We start from the raw sequence: 23,568 nt of genomic DNA on the forward strand, positions 1-23,568 counted from the left end.
CTCCACGACGCACAGCAGGTAGTAGGGTCGTTGCAGTGGCTGCGTAACATCATCCTTGTTCCACCGGAAGTCATGTCCCCCTTATATGACCTCCTAAAAGGCAAACACCCATGGGAACAGAAAACCATTTCGGAGGAAGCCACTCACTCGCTTGACTGCATCGAAAAACAGTTGTCCACCGCAGTCCTCTCCAGATGGAACCCGCATCTACCATTGGACTTATACGTGCATTTTACAAAAGAAGGGGGTGTCGGAGTATTAGCACAGGGATCTCCAGAATCAGCAAAACCAGTGCAGTGGGTAGTCCTCGGAAGACCATCGCGAGCCTTTACCCCAGGAGTGGAATGCATCGGAAACCTAATCATGAAGGGTAGAAAACTCGCCTTGAGCCATCTGGGTTGCGAACCGGCGAAAATATACTTACCCTTCCGAAAACAGATCTTGTCATCATCTGTAGCGGTCTCAGAGTGCCTTGCCCTAGCTCTGTTCGGGTTCGCAGGAGAACTCGGTTACGCCACGAAGCCCCCGTGGGCTCAATTATTAACCATCGTGGACATAGACCTCCCGCCGAAGGTCCGAGATCGACCCTTGCCAGGCCTAACCATATTCACCGACGCATCTTCATCAACTTCCACCGCAGCCGTGGTGTGGCAAGAACAAAATCAGTGGCAATGTGTTAAAATGATGGACAGATCTTTATCAGTCCAGTTACTTGAAGCCTCAGCAGTAGTGTTGGCATGCGACCTATTCCCAACCGATCATCTTAACATCGTCACCGATTCCATGTTTGTTGCGAAGCTCTGCCAAGCAATGTCCAACCCAGGCGTCTCTACTTCACCGGTTGCTTTAATGATTGAGGAAGCACTTTATTCCCGTCAAGGCACCGTGTCAGTTGTACATGTTAACAGCCACAGTCCAATTAAAGGGTTTTACCAGATAGGTAATAATAAGGCTGATGCAGCAGTGAAGGGCATTTGGACCCTGGAGGAAGCACGTCAACTGCACGAAGCACTTCACGTGGGAGCAAAGGCGCTCGTCAAACGGTGTAACATCCCGGTAACGGACGCCAAGCACATCGTCGCTACTTGTCCATACTGCCAAAAGTCACCCTTGTGGGCCAGCGGCGTTAATCCCAGAGGCCTAAAAGCCTCGGAGATCTGGTAGACAGACTTTACATTATGCCAGCTGTTAAAACCCAGAGCATGGCTTGCTGTAACAGTTGACACCTACAGCAATATGATCGTCGCAACCCAGCACGCGAAAGCCAACTCTAAAGCCACCGTCCAGCATTGGTTAACGGCTATGGCCTGGCTCGGAATCCCAAAGCAAATAAAAACAGACAACGGGACAAATTTCACCTCCAAACCAGTTCGAGAATTCGCCAGCAAATGGAACATCACCTTAAAAAAGGGCATCCCGTACAACAGCACAGGACAAGCAATAGTTGAAAGGGCCAATCAAACCCTAAAGACCAAGCTTGAGACTTTAGCCAAAGCAGAAGCGTTTACCAACGCCATTCCCCCACCTGATCAGCCACGCCTATTGGCGACCGCTTTGCTCGCTTTGAATCAATTCCCCAGAGGAGACCAAAACCAAGCCCCTTCCCAGAAGCACTGGGCTGTAGAAGCCACCAAGGAAGGTCCACCAGTAAGTATTAAGAACGAGTTGGGAGAATGGGAAACAGGTTGGAAGCTAGTTGTAACGGGCAGAGGGTACGCAGCAGTAAGGAAAGATGATGTCATCAAGTGGTGCCCATTAAAATCCATAAAGCCCATGCTGTTTAACAAAACCGATGAAACTAACAAGACCTCTGAGTTTCTTTTGACAGGTTCACCGCCGTGATCCATCTTGTCAGCCTTGCGTTCCATCTTCGTGCTTTGGTGTTCTGTTGTTGCCAAACCTGCTTCATCAGCCAAGCAAAGAACTCGAAGACAAGTTCCAACGTCACGGCCAAATGCTCCGACAATGAAACCAGTTCAATTCCCCTGTTTACCCAACAGCTCTGTTTACCACCCATGTGTTCACCCTAGTGGGACTAGTTGCAGTTGTTGTACCCGTGTTAATGTTCGGTTCCCTTTTCATTGTTGGACTAGATAAGTTATAACCAAGTTGCGATTGCATTTAGACGTTTAAAATAGTTCGCGTGTTGTTACTAATATGTTTCACGAGTTGTTACTAACATCAGTTTAGCACAGCTGCGAAGGCTTAATCGGTCACGGAGAGGGGGGAAATGTGGTGAGCTAGAAAGTTCGTTCAGAAGACATCGTTATGCACGAGGAGTTAGGCCCCGCCCTCTCCATGGTATTAGCCAATCACAGCTGTATCGAAGTTACTTAAGCCCGTGTTTGCCGAGAAATAAATGCATTTCACCGTCGACTGCATCAGTGTAGCGAGTGATTTGTCCGGCGACTGGGATTGTAAAAGTGTATGTGTGTGTGTTCGCCGTGGCCCACTCTAACCAGGTCACCACTTGCCTTCGTTTCCCCCCAACGAAGGCAACAAGTGGAATAAATGTTTCTGTAATCATTATTTACATTCAGTAGATTTCAGGTCCTCTTTCTTAATTGTAAAAATGGTGTCGATTTGAAGAGCAGCCTTCCTGGTGCTCATTTTGGCACATTACGTTGCATTAAAAGAGCATGTCAGTTTTCCTTTACAGCTTGAAAGAAGCCTGAAAACTGCTAATCCCAGTAGTTCAAACTGACCTTTTACCAGTGTATAATACTTAGCAACCCCCTACTTCTAAAAACATGTAACAACAACCATACAAACACACAAGTAGAAGGATGTATTTATAAATCTAATAGTAAATAAGTTACTGCCATGTCTGAAATACCTCATTGAAATGAAGGGTACCATTTAGAGGAGCCAGATCATATCTGGCTGCTTCCTCGAGGATCCATAACACTGTAACTGCTCCTCGTCCTCCCTGACTTCGACTTATATTGAGCAAAACAACTCCAGCAGAGTCATCAGGTATCTGAGGTTCCTTCACAGTTACCTGATGGAGAAAGAGAAGGAGAACATGGGAAAGGTTGTATTGAAAAAATAAAAAACTACATTGATAATGTCAAATGACATGGATACATATTTGAGATAAACAACAGAAAACATTATCAATGACAATTTTGAACAATAGGAGGGAAAACGAACAGGAACATAATCGGTATAAGGAGTGTGTGGAATTCTGCTAGCAAGGATTAGTTACTCAAGTGATTTCTGTATGCTCTGATTCAAAACAATTACAGACAATGTCACCAGCAGGCTCAGCACCAGCAAAATGGTGAGCAGAAGCACTGCAAGAACAAAGATGAGATACACTTTGTAATTTCTTCCCAAATTTTACTTTCAGTAATGCAGATTGATACACAGACTACCAGAAATCTAACCTAGGATGCCCCAAATTGTTAGTATAGTGAAGTAAATTGATTCAATCGTGCAGAAATCTATATTTATGCAGCAGCACTTTTGTTACTGCACAGCTAGGTTTAGACAAGCACTAATATAATTTCAATTAAATCACTGCAGTGAAGGCTTACAAAAATCAGCTATATGCTAGTGACACAAACCCAGTCTCCAACTCTAGCAGAAAGGAGTGCCACCTAAATCAAACTTACATTCTTTTCTTCAAACCCAAATACTCCAACAGGGGAATCATTTGGTGGAATAGCGACAGTTACCAGGGTGTCATTCCCAAGTCTTGCACCACCTGTTACCCTCACTAGGGCAATTTTGAATATCTCAAGGAATTCAACTTCATTGTCATCTATGATTGTAATTTCTATTTCTCCTGTAGCCTGTAGAAATGTTAAAAAGGAAAAAAAAAAAAAAGAAACCAAACAAAACAAAGCTTCATTTATAATATTCTGTGAATTGTTTGAAAAACATTTAAAATAGGTTATTATTATATATTGCTATTATATCTAGTAATAGAGAATCAGACATTGTTCTCTTGCTGATTTTTCTTCTTATGGTTGTATATTTATAATAAGAAGACATAATTTCAGTAGTGATTTTTAAGTCCATCAATGTAAATCTTATTTGTTAAAACCAGCAGACTGCACTGCTTTGGTACTCAACAGAAAGTGAATGTTGACAATATTGCCAATATTCAGTCAAAATTCTGCACTCTGTGCATATCCTTCCCTTTGCCAAAGACTGCTTATATACACTTAGAATCAAAATCCATTGCATACAATAAGTATTCTCAGGTGTAACAAGAAATTTAAAATTATGCGTGGAACACAGCTAAGAAAACATACAGGCTTATTCTGAGAATTTATAGTGAAGATGGATTCTGCTACAAATTTTCAGTGTAACAGGGTTTATTATTAGAAGTTTTGCCCTCACTTGCCCAAGTATCAGACACACAAGCCAATGCTTATGAATATTCTGGCTCTCCATGTTAAAGAACTGAAGCTGGGAGCATCATTAATTTATATAAGGCCATAAATAATATGTTTTCAGTGAAAATTCTGCTAGAGGAAAACACACAAAAAGTCTTAAGTTGGTAACCCAAAGTCAGGTAAACTTTCAACAAGCAAATACCTGCCCATCTGCAAATGTAAGGTTTCCAAATGATGGTGTGAAGTCTTCAAAGCTGGCAGTTGAATGAATGGCTTCCCAGTACAGAGTTGCTGACCCAAACCTCCCAGCCTGTCGAACAACTGGGAGTTTCAGTACATTCTGTGGTGGTGGTACCTCATAACCAGAAACAGCTCCAGTGATATCCTGTACATTCAAACAGAAACTGCAATGTCTCAACAAACTCTTTTTTTTTTTTTAAGTTGACTTGCAGTTAAAAATAAATTAAGAAATATATAAGTACTTGTAAAATGGTCTGGACTTAGCATTGACCTTGAGCAAAAATCTGGATTAAATGACCTCCTGAGATCCCTTTCATGACATTGGTTTCAGCACTGCCAGATCCATAATATATTCAGTGTATATTTGTAATGAACCTCTTAAGAAAGAATTGTTTGTCTGGTATCTGGTCATTTTATCTTTAGCATGATAGAGCCTATCAGAACACTTTTAGAAGTCATCTGAGGAATCAGACTGTATTGCTCAAAAGCCACTTTACATGTTTTTCATTTGGACTTACTTACCTTTGTAACATTAAAATTAAATATTCCTCTGGCATCGTCATTTTCTTCAATTGTTATTTCAGCTATTTCTAATCCAAACCTCTTCACACTTGGCTGACCTCCAGAGGAAGACATGATCAGATGCACATCAGTAATATTGATTATAAATCCTTCCTGTAATTCTGGAATATTGTCCTGAAAAAGAAGTTTTAAATGTTGTAGGTTTTTTGGGTTTTTTTTTAATGATACCTTGCAAGTTTATAATACAGGTGACTTTTGTAGATTGTTTACTGTTCAAAATTTCTCAGCATTTGGGACCATATAACCAATCCCTCGCTTCATATCATATGAAATATGTAAAAGACTACTTTTGCTGAGGTTTTGAAATTGAAGCTGACAAGTCAGATTCCAGATCTGCAACAACAGTGGAAAGCTGTCCTGGCTGTCATCTGTCACTGTTAACTAAAAGAAAGTCAGCTAGATCTCAGAAACCACGCCATGACTTGAAAATCAGTATCTCCATTTTAAATATATTTAAAGAATATTCATAATATTTTTTCCTTTTTCATTATTTTAAGTAAATTTTGTAACTATAATAAAGAAAATAATCTGGCTCATTCCCAATGATAATTAAGAATGTTTTTTTTGAAAGAGGTAGCTGCAAGAATCCCAGCATAACCATTTCCAGAATGTTAAGTCATACTACTAGTTTAAAATCAGTACCATTGCCATTTCCTTAGAAGATATTAATAGATAAAGAAGTTAGGCTACTCACAGGCAAAATAGTGACTATGACAGAAGTTGTTGTTGAATTCTCTTCCATAATGACTGTTTTTTTTTCCAGTATATAATCTTCATTTTCTGTTGCTCGGTTGGAGGTGGGGAGTTCAAAGTTCGGTGCACTGCTCAACTGAACTGCAAGATCTCCAACAAATCCTTGTTCTCGAACAATTTGTAGAGTAACAGTAGTTGAATTCTCCTGCCCTATAGTAAGGAGAGGGAAAAAGTTAAAGATATGATTGTTTTGCAATCATAGAATATGCTGAGTTGGAAAAGACCCACCAGGATCATCGGAGTCCAACACCTGGCCCTTCACAGGACACTCTAAGAATCACACCATGGACCTGAAAGAATTGTTCAAAGACTTTTTGAACTCTGTCAGGTTTGGTGATGTGGTCACTTCCCTGAGGACCCAGCTCAGCCATGCTCTGGGTAAAAAACTTTTTACTGATATCCAACCTAAATCTGCCCAAACTCAGCTTGGGGAATTTACTTGAGTCCTATCCTTGGGAACCAGAGTGCAGCAATCAGTGTCTGCCCCTCCTCTTCCCCTCATGAGGAAGTTGTAGGCTGCAATGAAGTCTCCTCTAAGTCTCTTCCTGTCCAGGCTGAACAGACCAAATTACCTCAGTCACTCCTCATACAGCTTCCCTTCAAAGCCTTTACCATCCTCATGACCCTCTTCTGCAGGCTGTATTAATAGTTTAATGTCTTTCTTATGTTGCAGTGCCCAAAACTACCCCCAGCACTTGAGGTGAGGCTGCCCCAGTGCAGACCAGAGTGGGACAACTCCCTCCTCTGCCCAGCTGGTGATGCTGTCTGTGATGCCCCCCAGGACACGTTTGGCCCTCCTGGATGCCTGGGCTCTGCTGACTCATGTTCAACTTGCCACAGACCAGGACTCCCAGCTCCCTTTTCATGTGCTGCTTTCCAGTATCTCATTCCCTAGACTGTCCATCCATCCCTCCAGGGTTGCCCCATCCCTGCAGAATCTGGCACTTTCCCTTGTTAAACTTCATAAGCTTGGTGACTGCCCAGTGCTCTAATTTTTCAAGGTCTCTCTAATTTAGCCTCTCTTCAGGGCCTCTCTGCCCTCAAGGGAGTCAACAGCTCCTCCCAATTTAATGTTGTCAGCAAACTTAGTATTCCTAAGAGTCCTGCATCCAAGTCCTTCATGAAGATGTTGAAAAGAACTGAGACTAGGATGGAGCCCTATGGAAGCCCTATTTTAACCCTTGGCCTGCTTGATTTTCAGCTCACCTAACTACCAGAGCTGCTTGCTAGAGCCCACTTCAATTCTACTCAGTGACACAACAGTCCTTGGATAAGTCCAGGGCTTAAGCTGATGAGCACACACAATTGGTGTGAAAACACAAAACAGTACCTACATCTGGAGATATTTTGCATTTTAAAACTGGATCTAGAAGAAGATATAGAATAGCTGTGGTTTTATACGTGTGTTACACAAATTATTACCTCAACACTTCTACTTTTATTCGGTTATCCTCGAAAACTTCTATCTCAATAATTAGCCTGACCTTTCATGCCTAGGCCACCACTATTGATTCTAATACAGAAAGTGGTATTGAGGGCAGTCATTCTGGCTGTAAACGTAATGGTTCCTTAACTCAAATATTAAAGAAGTTAAATAGACTTATATCAGTCAGGCTTAGCCCACTTTTGGGAAAGCAGATTTGAAATCTTATCCAATCAATAAATGATGAAACACATAATCTGGCTAAAAGTGGTGCATTTATGACTGGAGAAATGGAAAGAGGTAAAATGAAAAAGTTTTTACTTCTAGCCAGTTACTGTAACAAGATATTATTTCACAGATAGCACTTGTGTATAATTCATTAAAAATACAACAGTTAAAGATTGGGAAAAAACTCTGTGTAACCAGTGGAAGATAAAAACCTTCCTTGAATCCTAATTTCAAACTATAAATGTTTATAATGTGTACAAAATCAACAGAATCCCTTTACATTATTTCCAAGTGCTAAACAAGGGGCAACACCAATTCACCTGAAAATAGAACGTTAGAATATTTTACCTGTGATAATATACTCTGATGGAAAAATATTTTTGTATATTGAATTTGCTGTATGGACAGATTGTTAGAAAATTCTGATTGGGTTGGTAAAGTATGAATAGCACATCAGGTAGCAGCAGGAAGAGCTGCAAAGAATACCAGCTAGCTCCCTAAGCCAGGAGAGAGGGAAGAAGCCTGAGCATCATGGCAATTCTACACTGGCCAACTGCCTGGGAGACCCTTTTCTGCTGGTGCCTGGGAGGAAAGACAAATCAAACATGCAACTGCAAGTAGAAAAATACCACCTTTTTCCTGAAGTGGAATTCACTCTTGCTCTGCTTCCTTTCTTCTCCTAGCCATCTGAGCAAAAAGCTACCCTTTTTGAGCCACTTCAAGAGGAAAGTTTCTCTATGTAAATAATTTTAAACAATACAGCAATCCCATTAAACGGGCAACTTCTGCTTTTTATATAAACAGAAGTATTTTATGCATTAGTGATTTGCAACTTAACTCTCCAACAAGAATGGTTGGAGAATATTGATGTATGCAATGTGAAATACAGCATATTTGCATATTTAAAGGAATATTTATGCTACACTTTAATAAAAAAGTGATATATATGCATACATATAGAATACACATATACATACATATATATATGTATGTGTATATATATATGTAACCAGTGTTATAACTTCAATAATGCTGACTTTGAAAAAACATGCATTCTTTCCTAAGAATCAAGAAACAGACTTACCTTCTGGCTCTGTGATTTTAACAAAAAGAGACTCCATATGCCATGTAATCACACCATGTGGAGAATCACTGGGTAAAATGCTAAGTACAGCTCTTGCCCTTTTGGGATCAATGACAGCTCCTTTTGTGGTATCTTGAATGTCCACAGTGGTGATATGGGTGAGTGTGATTTCCACTGCCTCTGAAAGTTCTGCAACACTGTCCGCAAGAATCGTCAGGGTGATTGTAGACAGGGCCTGACCTTCTGAAAATGTAATCTGAAGTTTTAAAGGGAAGGTGGGAAAAAATTTATTGTCAGTGTTGTTAAACCTAGAGTTTAATTCTGTAAACTCTATGAGTTATAAAACGCATTTACATGCACACATGCATATCTTACAGAACCATAGAATACAAGGTTGGAAGAGACCACAAGGATTTTCTGGCCCAATCTTTCTTGGCAGTACCACAGTCTAAATAAGATGGCCCAGCATCTTATCCAGCTCAATCTTAAAAGTATCAATTTTGGGGAGTCCATAACTTTTCTGGGAGGGTTATTCCAATGGATGATTGCTCTCATGGTGAAAAATTTTCTTCTTAATGTCCAATGAGAATCTCCCCAGGAGTAACTTGCATCTATTACCCCTTGTCTTTTCAACATGACACCTTGTAAAAGGTAAGTCTCCTCAATGTAGCCACCTTTTAAATACTGAAACATGGTCTGAACCTAAGGTCTTCCTATAACCTTCTTCTTTCAAGGTTGAACAGTTCTCTCAGCCTTTCCTCATATGACAGGTTTCCCAGTCCTCTGACTCCATTTGTGGCCCGGTCTGGACCCCCACCAGCCTGCCCATATGTATTTTCCATAACAGGGACCAAAACTGAACACAGAATTCCAGCTGCAGCCCAAAAAGTGGTCAGTTGAGTGGGCTAATGACTGCTTTATCTCTGCTGGAAGTGGCCTTGTTGGTGCAACCCAGAAACATCCTGGTGGATTGCTTCAGTGTTAGATATCGAGTTTATCGACCAGTAGGATCCCCAGGTTTTTTTCCCCAGAGCTAATCCACTGTCAGGAGAGATGCCAGTGGGAGCTGCACTCCTGGAATACATTTTCCATAGTGAAACATTTGTTCCTGATGAACAGGGACCACACCTGTGACAGGTTGTCTGTTTGAAAAAGAGCCACCACTGCCTGGGGGCAGCAATAACACATTAGTTTATTTAGAAGAAGGCTACAGCAATATGCATCAAAAACCTTGGAGAAATCCAGGTAAACAATGGCTTTTTCTCTTCTTATTACACAGCCTTTATCTCAAGACTTTTCGCCTTATTTTCTCCACATCCTTCTGAGACAGAGGAGTAAGAGAGAAACTAATTGGGGGTTTTTAGATAGCTAAGGTCAACACACCACATATATTCATATTAAAAGAAGGATGAACATATAATATCTATTAAAATCATTGTTATATGAAGAAATGACTACTCTTCTTTTTTTTTCTTCTTCTTCAGATAAAATGATTGATACATGCATTGTCTATTTATATTCTTATTTCTAAATTCAAAGGGACCACCACTTGATTTGGTCTTTCTCAATATGGAAGATATGTCTATAAACACTTAAACTAACATAACGTGTAGGACAAACAGAAATTTCCACTTAATATTATACCGTCCTCACTCTTCTTGCCTGCAAAGCTATGCAGTGCACTCATGTGGCATGTAGCTGGAATGCTCAAGGAGTACTCAAACAATTTCAGTATGATTGTATGATTGTTTTGGCATCCTTGATTTCCAGCCCATTTATTTTTTTTCTCCATTTTTTTTTCAGGCTTTGTGCCTGCTACAGACAGCCACAAGGTGGAGGACTTTGATTTACAGAAACTGGTTCCTGCCAGTCCTAAGGCATATAAAGAGCTCTGGCCAAATGAAAAACTGGAATGTAACCTGGCTGGGAATCTAACATAGAAATATAGAAAACTGGGACTTATTCTGCTGGGCCACTTAAGATCTCTATTGTATTGAGAAGGTCAGGACAAAAAGCAGATTCCCACCTATGCAAATGGTTTGACATAGTAGCTGAATGTCACATCAGGAAGAAAGCAAGATGGGAATAGGATACTGCAGATACACATTTCCAGTGCCTGGACAGTATTGCAATATCAGGTTCTAGAAGTGTTAGAATGGTATCACTCTATTCTGTGCTAGCCAGCAGCACAAACCACTAGAATCACAGGAATCACAGGAATCACCAGCAAGCAGGAATTAACAGAAAAGTGGGGCAATCTAACATGTACTGTCTTTCTCACTCAGTACATCTTTATCTATTATCTGAGACAATACAGTCTTCCCCATTAACAGTGATATAATTAAATACCATTCCTGAAGCTGGAAATACATCACTTATGCTCCCATTAGCAATCCACTCTACTGTAACTCGTCCATATGTTCCTATTAAACGTTCAATATTCAGGGTGATCAAGCTGTCCTGTTCCATTTCTTCAATTTGCTTAAATAAAGAACTCTGGAAAACATATAGCAGCAGAACCAGAGCATTATTTTCTTAGAAAGAAAAGTTTCTTTAGGGAACAGGGTATTCAAAGGGGGCCAGAGACATAGGGCATCAATAAATTAATCTACTCTTAAGCAGCTAAATGCAAGCCTATTGATTATATTTATATATCTTACTACTCAAAAGACACAAATTTCATAAACAAAATAATTTGAAAGTTCAGACCTCTTCATCCAAAGGCAAAAATTCAGTGGTTTTTGTTATTTTTTTAGTACAGTGTTTTATGTCCAAATCATGTTAAGCAGGTAACAAAGATGTAGACTTTCAAAACAAACACATTTTCACTGCTGTTACTTTACTATTTTCATCCTCCTCACACAAGTCCAGATGCAGTGTTCCATTTCAGTGATGATTCCTCTGCTTTTTATATCTTAATAATGTATTTAGTGCATATACCTGTTTACGATATTTGATGATTTAAGAATCAACAACTCCAAATAATACCTTCAGTCTTACATTTTCTCTGAAGTTTTTTATTTTGTTCAAGTAGACAGGCTCATCCTGTGGTATAACTATTTCAGAGGAAAAAAATCTTTTACTAAATTCCCTTGATTAATCAAATAGTAGAGACTATGTTGATATCACATATGCGATGTGAAAACAAATATTTTAGGTTGCTGTAAAATGAAACTGATAAAGTATTTGTTTATTCTAAATGTAAGGGCATTATTAAAACCCCACAATAGGGAAAGACTGGAACTGAGTTTCTATTGCCTGTCATCTATATAACCAATTAACAATGATAAATGGAAGTCAAAGCCCTTCTGTCTCAGGTTGCTGCAAGACTTTAGAAAAAGAATCCCATCACATGCAATTTTAGTATGTTTGTGTTCTGTGATTCAGAAATTATATATACACATTTTAATGATTTACCTTAAAAGTTTTACCTGAGAAAATGCAATGACTCCATACGCATTGTCATTGGGAGGAATAATTATGTTAACAAAACTGTGAACACCGATCTCTGCACCTCCTTTAGGGTTTTTCAGGCACACTTTAAAATACTCTTCCACCTCTGGGATGATGTCATCCAGGATATTGACTGCTATCACAGCTTCTGTGTCCCCGGGCTCAAATATCAATTCACCTGAACTAGCATACAAACAAACACATCAAGTAATTATAAACTGAGAATATGATTAAATGAACTTCAAAAGCACTACTGAAAATTTAAAGAGCATTTCTGATGCTGAAATTGTTATTTATATTCCTGAGTAAGCCAATGAGGTTTAAAGGTTGTGGGATTAGTGTTGGGTTTGGGTTTTTTTCTTAAGGTCAATAGAATATATAGTAACTGATATTTCTTATTAATGTAACATAATTTAATTTATCCTAAATAAAAGCTTCAATATCAAATTTAACTGCAAGTACCTTTATTACATATTTTAAAGCAAATTGTGAGAAGTTTAACTTCAGGTTAATCCTAAGGCTACCTGTGAAAAATTCTTTTTAGTATTAATAAACACACTTCATACAGGTATCTATAATGGTCTCCACTGTAACAAAAAGACTATCACAGAAAAAGGAATGCAAGATCTGGGAGAAAACCCAAAAAAACCCCTACCTAGGTATAAAATCTGACTGGTTGGAGATAGTTGTCAGCTCATAAATCTGGGAGCTTGACTCTACGGAAAGGGCAATCAAGCTCTTGCTGGAGTTAAGAGATCTTGCAGTAGTGGAAGTGATATGATCTGCATATGGGGCTTCCAGCATCAGAGAGAACTGGTTCCCTTCTGAGTTCCAGGAGTACAGTGCGGTTGTGTCCTTACTGGAAAGGAGGATGTGAACTACATTCAGCAAGGAAGAGAAAAAGAGAAATATTTAGTGATATATTTAGAAGTTGTCATATCAGAAATGCCCTTGGCAACACAATTCTCAAAGTATCTCTTAAAATCTGATAAATAATATGAAAATTGAATGCATATATTTTTTCAATTCTAGTACTAGAAATGAAATCTTACCTAAACCTGAAGGAGGCATGAAAACATGGATGTTTCTTACAGCAGAGACTGGAAGAGACTGAAAATGTCTGAAAGTAGACTGCCCTGTCTCCCAGATGAAAATTTCAGAGTTTCCAGTTTCTACAAAGGAGAAAAATGATAAAACCTAAATGATATTGGTGCCTGTTAAGAAAATCACACACTGGTGGCCATTGAAAGGCAGAGATTGGCAGTTTTAATTGCAAAGTAAAAACCAGTGATTGTATCTTCCTTTTTACTTGCATAACTCTGTAGCATGATATCCCATTAGATGATTTATTCCATTACATCATTTAAGGGCTTTTCTGCACACATTCATATAAAAGAACACTAAAAATCCCAGCAGATAACAGTCAAGTGCAAAGAAACCGATAGACTACAATATACACTTCTAAATAGTCATAGGGATGCAGACATAAAGCAATGTCTAAAGTGCCACACTTGTAATAAAAATGTACAGTAATTTCACGACTATAAGGTGCACCCTTTTGACTAAAATTTTGATCGAAACTCGGAAGTGCACCTTATAATCCAGTGCCCCTTGTAGTCATGAAATTATTGCTCAACAATCATCTTTGCATATAAGAAGATTCAGAAAGCTCAGAAAGGGTGCAATTGGCAGCTAGATGAATAGAGTTATTATTTCCTATTGTTCTTGGAGAAATATTTCATTAGTTTCATAAATATTTGAGAACAAATACAATACTTTCTTTTCGGAAGGACAAAACACAGATTACTTCGGTAAGATGCTTTTCAGCAAATTGTCACCCTCCAGCAATATTTTTAACTCTATCTAAACTTTTATTTCAAATGCTTTTGCTATCAAACAAGCCAGCACATACTTAGCAAACACAGTGCTCTGTTTTCTGCTAAATACCTTTTGCAACAATTAAATATATATCAGATCCAGAAGTCCAGGCCTCCATATATTTTATTTCTTTTGCTGGTAACTGATGAAGATTCCTAAACTCATTATTCAGCCATTGGTACAAGAGCACATTCTGGTTGGTATTTGACAAAGAAACAATTAAGTACATAATGCCTCCTCGGAGAAACAAGGCAATGTTCAGAGCTCTGTAAAGTGGAAGTTGATGATGCAGCACAAATATATCTTTATTCCACTGAAAAACCTGTAAAAATAGAAAATATATTTTATTATATATTTATAACAAGCACTAGGAAAAAAGAAATTGTTTTGATGAGAAATTGGAAAGACATAATTAACTAAATTTCTCATTTCTGTGGTGGATCCTACATTATGGTGAAAGCACACTCATGAGCAACTATAAGTTACTACCTCACTGCAAGTACCTGTACCTCTTTTTCAGATGAACAGGTTTACGGTCAGAAGCAAATTCTACACCTATAGCTCTTTAACATAATAGATTTCAAAACAGAAATGCCTAGCAGCAATATAATCAAACCAAGTCAAAATTACATGCTAATGTAAGGAGTGTTGTTACATTTGAACAAGTCTAGAAGTTTATGTCTTATAAATTTGTAATAGAAATGTAACTAATTTTTCAGGAATACATAGTTACTTTTTTTTCTATATTTCTTTCATATTTCAGACTGAAAACTAACCAAACTACCTATACCAAAGCCATGGAAGACAGGTATATTCTAACCTGGATGGAACTGAAACTGCTGTTATCACTCACAAAAACCAAATAGTCTTCTTCATCCATAGCAAAATGTTTGACAAGTATGGTATCCAAAATAGAGAGGGTCTGTAACTACAAGGAAGATATGGTAAAAATGGTATTTGGAAGTCAGTTCAAGTCTATACATATACACACATACTTTTTAAAAAGTGTAAAATTACATACAAAACATATATAAAATAATGTACAAAAATTGTCCTACATGTAATTTTATGATTTTAAAAATATATGTGAGGTCATTTTATCAAATTAATATATTCTATGACTTCATTGCTCCACAATTTCTTTCTTCACTTCCAAGATCATTTTATCTCACCCTCAAAATATGACTGTAAAAGAAATTAGACAAGTTGTAGTAACTGTCATGGTTTAGGAACAGTATTTTTCAATTTAGTGTTCCCACTGAAACACTCCAAATCATGCTGCTTTTTCCTTTCCCCCTTTTAGAGGGATAAGAGGAACATTGGAAGCACAAAAGTGAAAATCACAGTTTGAGATAAGGACAATTCAGTGCAAATAGCAACATCATGAGAAAATTAACAGTAAAAACAGCAATAGTAGTAGAAGGTACAAGAGAGGCAAAGATTCACATGTGAAAATGTTCACTATTCACAACCCCTCAATACATGAACTGTGCTCACACTATCCCAACCCCTGCGAAGGCCCCTTTCCCCCATCCCCAGAAAATGACATGAGGTGATGTAGAATAACCTTTGGATGCTCCCTCCTGGCTATCACAAAACTAACCCTGTTCTGGCCTAAACCAGGACAATAACTTACATCACTGATTCATGCAGAGTGTCCAGTTCCCAAACTAGCTAAAAACAGAGTGCTTTTTCCCAAAACATGGCTGGACAGAAGGGCCTCAAAAAGTCCTTTCTAACTCCATTACTTGATGATTTTAAGTAACATAGATTTACCTTCAGTAGTTTGCGTCCAGTCATGAATGCATACACACTGCTGTTGGAAGCTCCCCAACTGCTTCCTCCATGAGTAATCACAAGGTAGGGAGAGGCATGGATTTGGAAAGACACACAGCTTTTAGGATCCCACATACTGAAGTTCTGAGAGAGGAACAAAAAGGTAGAACTGAAACATCAAGGTTTTACTGAGCAGCATGGTTGGTGTCTATAAGAAAGCATTTACCTCGATGGCAACAAAAACTCCTTTCCACTGGTAAAGAGTAGAAAACACAGCTGGAGGTGAGCGCAGCAGCACACCATACAGAATTTCTCCCGATGGAAAGAAACACCAGCTAGCTGCTGACTCTTCCACAAAGCTTTGCAAGACAGACAGAACACTGATACTACCCCCTGCAATACAGTACAAGAAAAAGAGTATGTATGTTTAAGGTCTTTTACAATATTAATTACATTTTCATTATTGATTTGCCAAAACAAAATGTAGTATGAGAAATCACAGAATATTCTGAGTTGAAAGGGGTCCACATGGATTATCAAGTTCAGTTCTTAAGTGAATGAGTCATACAATGGCCAAACTCACAATCTTGACATTTTTAGCACCATGCTCTAAATGTCTGAGCTATTTTCTGAGTTGTCTCTAAATAGCTGATATAAGTGCATGCAAATGCATGGAAATGGTATAGCACTGAGGTTGTACTGAGAGTTAAATTAATTTCTCATACATTACTATTACATATGGGAAATGCATAGCCAATTTGAGTGTGATTCAGAGTGACTCAGTTTGGAATTGAGAAAGTTTGGAAGTGAGGAAATTGATAGATAGGAAGAAATAAAAAAGTGACAAAGAAACTAAAAATGTGTTTATTTTCATTCTCTCTGTCATCACAAGTAGTAGTCATGGCACTAAGATTCTTAAACTGCCTAGTCATTCAACACTTACAGAAAATAGTGTCTTTTATATTATGTTGGAAAAATCCAGAATTACAGGTAGTAAAAAAAAATATTTTATAAATCAAAGGTATTGTGAAAATATATAAGCAACAGGAAGAGCAATACAGACTGTTGAAATTCTGGCAGCAGTGGCTGATGAGAAACTGACTCTTAAGCAGCCAAGATCTTTTATCTAAGGAATTTTGACATCATGCGAATATTATAAGCAAATTTTCATTCCGAAGTTATATCTCCCATATGTTTGGTTACTCTGTAGCTATCTCCACTCTGCAAATAGCAACAGATGTTCTCAATAAAGTGTACATACTGATGCCAAACGCAGTATCCGACAATGTCTCCCACTCAACACTCACAGACACGTTGAGCCCATTACTCCGAGAAACTTTCAAATAAACTGTAGTGTTCGCTTCTTCAACTGTGAAGATATTTGTCCTAAATTTGAGAATTGTGAAAACAAATTTTAAGAAGTATTATTTTTATAGTATACGAATAGAATTCTTACCTTACAGAACATGCAATAAATAGAAAATAGATTTGCTCTGTGATGGACTAATACTAATTAAGGTTGCACAATATTTCTTCACACAAGACCTTGAAAATCATGGGAAATTCAAGAAAATCTTAAATCAACCTGAAATTTAACACACCAACTGTATGGGTAAAGCTGAATTATTTCTGAAAACATCATTCCATATCATAGGCTCGAATGATCTGGTTTGGGATGCAAAGAACCTTAAAGATCACTTTATTCCAACTCTCCTCCCATAAGCAGGGACATCCCAGGTTGCTCAGAGCTTCATCAAACCTCGCCTGTAACACCTCCAGGGATGTGACATCCACAGCTTCTCTGGGCAGCCTGTGCCAGTGCCTCACTACTCTCACAGTAAAGAATTTCTTCCTATTATCTAATCTAATCCAACTGTCTTTCAGTTTTAAGCCATTCCCTTTTGTCTTTTCACTACATGCCCTTGCCAAAAGTCCCTCTCAAACTTTCAGATAGGCTTCCTTTAGGTACCGGGAGGTTACAATTAGGTCAGGCCGCCTCTTCTCCTGGTTGAACAATCTCAATTTTCACAGCATTTCCTCATAGCAGAGGTGCTCCATCCCTCTGATAAATTGAGTGGCCTCATCTGGTCTTGTTCCAACAGCTCCATGTCCTTCCTGTGCTGGGACCTCAGAGCTGGAGGCAGCTCTGCAGGTGGGATCTCACAAGAGCAGAGCAGAGGGGCAGAATCCCCTCCCTCCAAAGCTGCCCACAGGGCTCTGAATGCAGCCCAGGACACACTTGGCTGTCTGGGCTGGGAGTGCCCATGCTGGCTCATGTCTAGCTCCTCTCCAGCACCCCCATGTCCTTTGGGACAGGGCCGCTCTCAATTTGTACTCAGCCCGTACTAAGGGTGCAGCACTTTGCACTTGGTCTTGTTACATCTCATGAGATTCCCAAGAGCCACTCTTGACCTTGTCCAAGTAAGATAGCTCATTTGGTTCTGAAAAACAGCACTGAGTGAGGGTTTATCTTAAACAAGCTTAAATAAATAGGTACATTCGAAAATTTCTGATTCCTGGTCTATGGAATTCTGTGGAATTCTTATTATCTATTACTATTAGTGAAATGTCTGGGGACTAATGAAGCAGTGTTTCAAGGAAAAATGCATAGAGAAATCAACATTTCTAATGATGAACAGTCCACTTTAAGTGTTTTTCTGTTCTTCTTTATAGCAGTAATAGTATTTGACAAATAGCGTACTCTTAAAAATCATAGATTTTACAACTGGATTACTAAATTTTTTAAAGGGAAACCATCTCTCTGCATATGAAAAACTTCCTCTTAATTGAATCAGAGTTCAGTACCTATTTGTAACTGGGTAGATGCTGAAAAGCCCCAGTGGAGCCTGATTCTGTAATACTGTAATCATAGTTTGCACTCTGGTGCCTAGTCTGGCTCCTCCAGATGGATTGAACAGGGTGACAATAAAGTGCTCATCCAGTTCTGGTTCTTCATCCAGTATTGCAGAAATACGCAGTGTCTGACAAGAAATAAGCATAGAAAACTGCTGAGATTTGACAGCTAACAATGACAATGTTATTCAGGCCATACTGCTGTTTCTGTTCTTTCTGTGAACAGCTCCGGACAGCAGGGCAGCACAACAGCAGCTCTTGAAATTGGAGAAGGTAGGAGTAAGGCATGGACAGTTTGATAGTAATCCCTCTGGTGACACTCATTAGTGCAACACTAACATGAGCATATCCACTTTCTTTTTATTTTTCCCTTCCCCTCTTTCCTCTCACCACAAGATTCTCTGAAATGTAACAGGTTTTGATCCTTTTTTCTTACTTCTCTTTTATACTTATTCCACATGTTCCTTGGTAATAGTCCCCATACAGCTACCTAATGCAGCTTGGTCAAGTTGGGTTTACTTTAGTTGTCAGGTGAACTATCTCATGGGCAACAGGGTAGTTACATTTCTGGTACTGAGAAAAAGGAAGGAAAAAAGACAATAGAGGAATATTTCAAATACTCTCTTCTTGATGCTTTATTCCCTCTACTGCACCAGGTGGACAAGATCGTCACAAGGTGGTCTCAAATCGGCAGAGAATGTCTAGAAAGAAGTAGATGTTTTCATTGTCATCCTCCATATTACCCAAAGAGGTGAAAGTTACAATAGTACATGTAGATTTGCCTTAGAAAAATTGTTTAGTAATGAAATATCTGGAATAATGCTTGCAACATTTTAGATCTCTATTTACTTCTTTAATAAACCATACAGTACGACTGTATTGAGAAAGCTTTTACTCCCTGCTTCTCACAAATCTGCTAAACTGGCCATCACTAAGGTGCCAAATGCATTTTGGGTTCAGAAACTGAAAGCCAGTGTTTGGAGAAAGGTTTGTTTCAGATTCTAGTTCCCTAACCATAATATACTAATCTATTATTGACACACTTAAGATAGCTCATTTTCTAGCTGACATTCTTATGGGGACAGTACAGAAGTAATGGGATTAATACTGCCAGAAAAATAAGTAATTTTCAATTTCCAAAACTCCAAAAGCTACTCACCTTTTGCCTTTGCTGCAGTTCAGGCCACAAAAAGTAATGGTATTTTTAATTCCATCATAATTATTTACAGTAGCAAATTTCGACTTCATGTTCAAAGTTTGTCTTTCAGCTATATACTAAACACATAAAATAAATTGTCCTATACACACCTCATATTATATACCCATTATATTGCTTTCAATTTACCTGAATTATTGCAAAGAGAGAAAAATCTACAGAAAAGCATATTCAATTTTTCTGCACTGACAAAATTCAGTTTATTCTGAGAATTAATGAAAACATAAGAAAAAAATTAGTACATGAAAAAACACTAACATTGCTGAAATCTTCCAAATAACTTTAAAAAGAGTCTTCTTCACTTTTTGTGTTATAACTATCATATTACCTTAAATCTGACTCCCTCTTCCAGCACAATGTATCCTTGAGAAGGAGTCAAATCCACTGATGGTTCTGAAGAATTAAATTCACTTATAAGATATTGAACAGACACTGTTCCAAATAGTCCCTGAGGAGGTTCTCTAATGATATTTAACACTGCAACACTTTCCATCAGATGGAGAGCTGTTTGCTCTCTTAGGAAGAAGTGATCACTGTTATTGAATGACAAAATTCCATGTCCATCATCATTGGCAAGTATAGTAATTGTGGCTTTTGAGAAATAAATAATAGAGATATGCGTCAATTAACATAATAAAGTATAATTGTAAAAATACACAAGTAAATTAATATATACATAAATCCATTCTTTCTTTAATATGTGTATATTGCTTTTATGTCCCTGATATTACTTAACAGAATATGTACAGTAATTTCATGACCATAAGGTGCACCGGACTATAAGGCGCACCCCCAAGAGTCGGCAAAATTCGCAACTTTGTAGATCAGATAAGGCGCACCGGACTATAGGGCGCACTTTTTTTTTTTGCAGCAAGGCCCCGCCCCCAGCTCCCCCCGCGTGTTTGCTGGACGAGGCCCCGCCTCCATCCGGCCGCCGCGGCACCGTGGCCCTGCCTCCACCCGGCAACCCCGACCCCGCCTCCAGCCAGGAGCCCCAGCCTCGCAGCCCCGCAGGCATCCAGCAGCCCCGGTCCTGCAGGCACCCAGCGGCCGCAGCCCCGCAGGCACCCAGCAGCCCCAGTCCCGTGGGCACCCGGAAGCCCCGGCCTTGCCTCCACCCAGCAGCCCCTGTCCCGTGGCCCTGCGGGCACCTGGAAGCCCCGGTGCTGCCGGCAACCAGCAGCCTTGGCCCCGTGGCCCTGCAGGCATCTGGAAGCCCCGGTTCTGCAGGCACCCAGCAGCCCCTGTCCCGCGGCCCCGCGGGCACCCAGCAGTCCCGGTCCCGCAGGCACCCGGAAGCCCGGTCCCGTGGCCCCGCAGGCACCTGGAAGCCCCGGTCCCGCAGCCCCGCGGGCACCCAGCAGCCCCTGTCGGGCAGGCACCCAGCAGCCCCGGTCCCATGGCCCAACGGGCACCCAGCAGCCCCGACCCCGCCTCCAGCCAGGAACCCCGGCCTCGCAGCCCCGCAGGCATCCAGCGGCCTGGGTCCTGCAGGCACCCAGCGGCCGCAGCCCCGCAGGCACCCAGCAGCCCCGGTCCCGCGGGCACCCGGAAGCCCCGGCCTTGCCTCCACCCAGCAACCCCGGTCCTGCAGGCACCCAGCAGCCCCGGTGCTGCCGGCACCTGGAAGCCCCGGTCCCGCGGCCCCGTGGGCACCCAGTAGCCCCAGTCGGGCAGGCACCCAGTAGCCCCAGTCCTGCAGGCACCCAGCAGCCCCGGTCCCACGGCCCCACAGGCACCTGCAAGCCCCGCTCCCACGGGCACCCAGCAGCCCCGACCCCGCCTCCAGCCAGGAGCCCCGGCCTCGCAGCCCCGCGGGCACCCAGCAGCCCCGGACCTCCAGGCACGTGGAAGCTGTGGCCCCGTGGGCACCCAGTAGCCCCAGTCCTGCAGGCACCCAGCAGCCCCGGCCCCATGGCCCTGCGGGCACCCAGCAGCCCCGGTGTGCGGCCCCGCGGGCACCCAGCAGCCCTGGTCCTGCAGGCACCCAGCAGCCCCGGTGCTGCCGGAACCTGGAAGCCGCGGCCCCGCGGGCACCCAGCAGCCCCAGTCGGGCAGGCACCCAGCAGCCCCAGTCCTGCAGGCACCCAGCAGCCCCGGTCCCACGGCCCCACAGGCATCTGGAAGCCCCGCTCCCATGGGCACCCAGCAGCTCCAGTCCCATGGCCCCGCGGGCACCCAGCAGCCATGACCCCGCCTCCAGCCAGGAGCCCCGGCCTCGCAGCCCCGGAGGCACCCAGCAGCCCCGGTCCCGCAGGCACCTGGAAGCCCCGGTGTGCGGCCCCACGGGCACCCAGCAGCCCCGGTCGGGCAGGCATCCAGCAGCCCCGGTCCTATGGCCCCGCGGGCACCCAGCAGCCCCGGTTCTCCAGGCACCTGGAAGCCGCGGCCCCGTGGGCACCCAGCAGCCCCGGTCCCGCAGGTGCCCAGCAACCCCAGTCCTGCAGGCACCCAGCAGCCCCGGCCCCATGGCCCTGCGGGCACCCAGCAGCCCCGGTGTGCGGCCCCGCGGGCACCCAGCAGCCCTGGTCCTGCAGGCACCCAGCAGCCCCGGTGCTGCCGGAACCTGGAAGCCGCGGCCCCGCGGGCACCCAGCAGCCCCAGTCGGGCAGGCACCCAGCAGCCCCAGTCCTGCAGGCACCCAGCAGCCCCGGTCCCACGGCCCCACAGGCATCTGGAAGCCCCGCTCCCATGGGCACCCAGCAGCTCCAGTCCCATGGCCCCGCGGGCACCCAGCAGCCGTGACCCCGCCTCCAGCCAGGAGCCCCGGCCTCGCAGCCCCGGAGGCACCCAGCAGCCCCGGTCCCGCAGGCACCTGGAAGCCCCGGTGTGCGGCCCCACGGGCACCCAGCAGCCCCGGTCGGGCAGACACCCAGCAGCCCCGGTCCTATGGCCCCGCGGGCACCCAGCAGCCCCGGTTCTCCAGGCACCTGGAAGCCGCGGCCCCGTGGGCACCCAGCAGCCCCGGTCCCGCAGGTGCCCAGCAACCCCAGTCCTGCAGGCACCCAGCAGCCCCGGAGTGCGGCCCCGCGGGCACCCAGCAGCCCTGGTCCCATGGCCCCGTGGGCACCCAGCAGCCCCAGTCCCGCAGGCGCCCAGCAACCCCAGTCCTGCAGGCACCCAGCAGCCCCAGTCCCATGGCCCCGCGGGCACCCAGCAGCCCCGGTCCTATGGCCCCGCGGGCACCCAGCAGCCCCGGTCCTGCAGGCACCCAGCAGCCTCAGCCCCGCAGGCACCTGGAAGCCCCGGCCCCGCAGGCACCTGGAAGCCCCGGCCCCGCAGGCACCCAGCAGCCCCCGTCCCGCGGGCACCCAGCAGCCCCGGTGCTGCCGGCACCTGGAAGCCCCGGTCCCGCGGCCCTGCGGGCACCCAGCAGCCCTGGTCGGGCAGGCACCCAGTAGCCTCAGTCCCGCAGGCACCCGGAAGCCCCAGTCCCGCGGCCCCGCAGGCACCCGGAAGCCCTGGTCCCGAAGGCACCCAGCAGCCCCAGCCTCGCCTCCAACCAGTGGCCCTGGTCCCGCGGCCCCGCCTCCAGTCAACAGCTCCGGCCCCGCAGGCAGCCGGCAGTCCTGGCCCCGTGGGCACCCAGCAGTTCCGGCCCCGTGGGCACCCGGCAGTCCCGGCCCTTCGGCCCCGCCTCCACCCGGCAGCTGTAGCCCCGTGGCCCCGCCTCCACCCAGCAGCCGCAGCCCTGCCGGCTCGCCCCGCGGCTCGCAGCTCTCACTTCCGGGTTTGC

General features: G+C 43.1%; 1 protein-coding gene across 15 annotated transcripts in view; it reads right to left on the reverse strand.

Moving 5' to 3' along the window:
• The window catches only part of ADGRV1 (adhesion G protein-coupled receptor V1), a 320,555-nt gene that overhangs the window by 211,415 nt on the left and 85,572 nt on the right, over window positions 1–23,568 (reverse strand). For 13 of the 15 annotated variants that reach the window (XM_033086930.1, XM_033086929.1, XM_033086928.1 and 10 more), the window contains 17 exons: window positions 20,161–20,423; window positions 18,569–18,744; window positions 17,025–17,149; window positions 15,990–16,156; window positions 15,764–15,907; window positions 14,808–14,915; window positions 14,057–14,309; window positions 13,162–13,281; window positions 12,765–12,987; window positions 12,088–12,292; window positions 11,006–11,152; window positions 8,657–8,912; window positions 5,863–6,071; window positions 5,109–5,282; window positions 4,549–4,731; window positions 3,618–3,797; window positions 2,837–3,001 (listed from right to left, as the gene is read on the reverse strand). In XM_033086930.1, coding sequence (XP_032942821.1) covers window positions 2,837–3,001; window positions 3,618–3,797; window positions 4,549–4,731; window positions 5,109–5,282; window positions 5,863–6,071; window positions 8,657–8,912; window positions 11,006–11,152; window positions 12,088–12,292; window positions 12,765–12,987; window positions 13,162–13,281; window positions 14,057–14,309; window positions 14,808–14,915; window positions 15,764–15,907; window positions 15,990–16,156; window positions 17,025–17,149; window positions 18,569–18,744; window positions 20,161–20,423 — 3,098 coding nt within the window. The remainder of the gene's footprint in view (window positions 1–2,836; window positions 3,002–3,617; window positions 3,798–4,548; window positions 4,732–5,108; window positions 5,283–5,862; window positions 6,072–8,656; window positions 8,913–11,005; window positions 11,153–12,087; window positions 12,293–12,764; window positions 12,988–13,161; window positions 13,282–14,056; window positions 14,310–14,807; window positions 14,916–15,763; window positions 15,908–15,989; window positions 16,157–17,024; window positions 17,150–18,568; window positions 18,745–20,160; window positions 20,424–23,568) is intronic. The other 2 variants (XM_033086934.1, XM_033086932.1) reach the window with 2 other exon arrangements.

This window comes from Catharus ustulatus, unplaced genomic scaffold (assembly GCF_009819885.2).
Source record: "Catharus ustulatus isolate bCatUst1 unplaced genomic scaffold, bCatUst1.pri.v2 scaffold_74_arrow_ctg1, whole genome shotgun sequence".
NCBI lineage: Eukaryota > Metazoa > Chordata > Aves > Passeriformes > Turdidae > Catharus > Catharus ustulatus.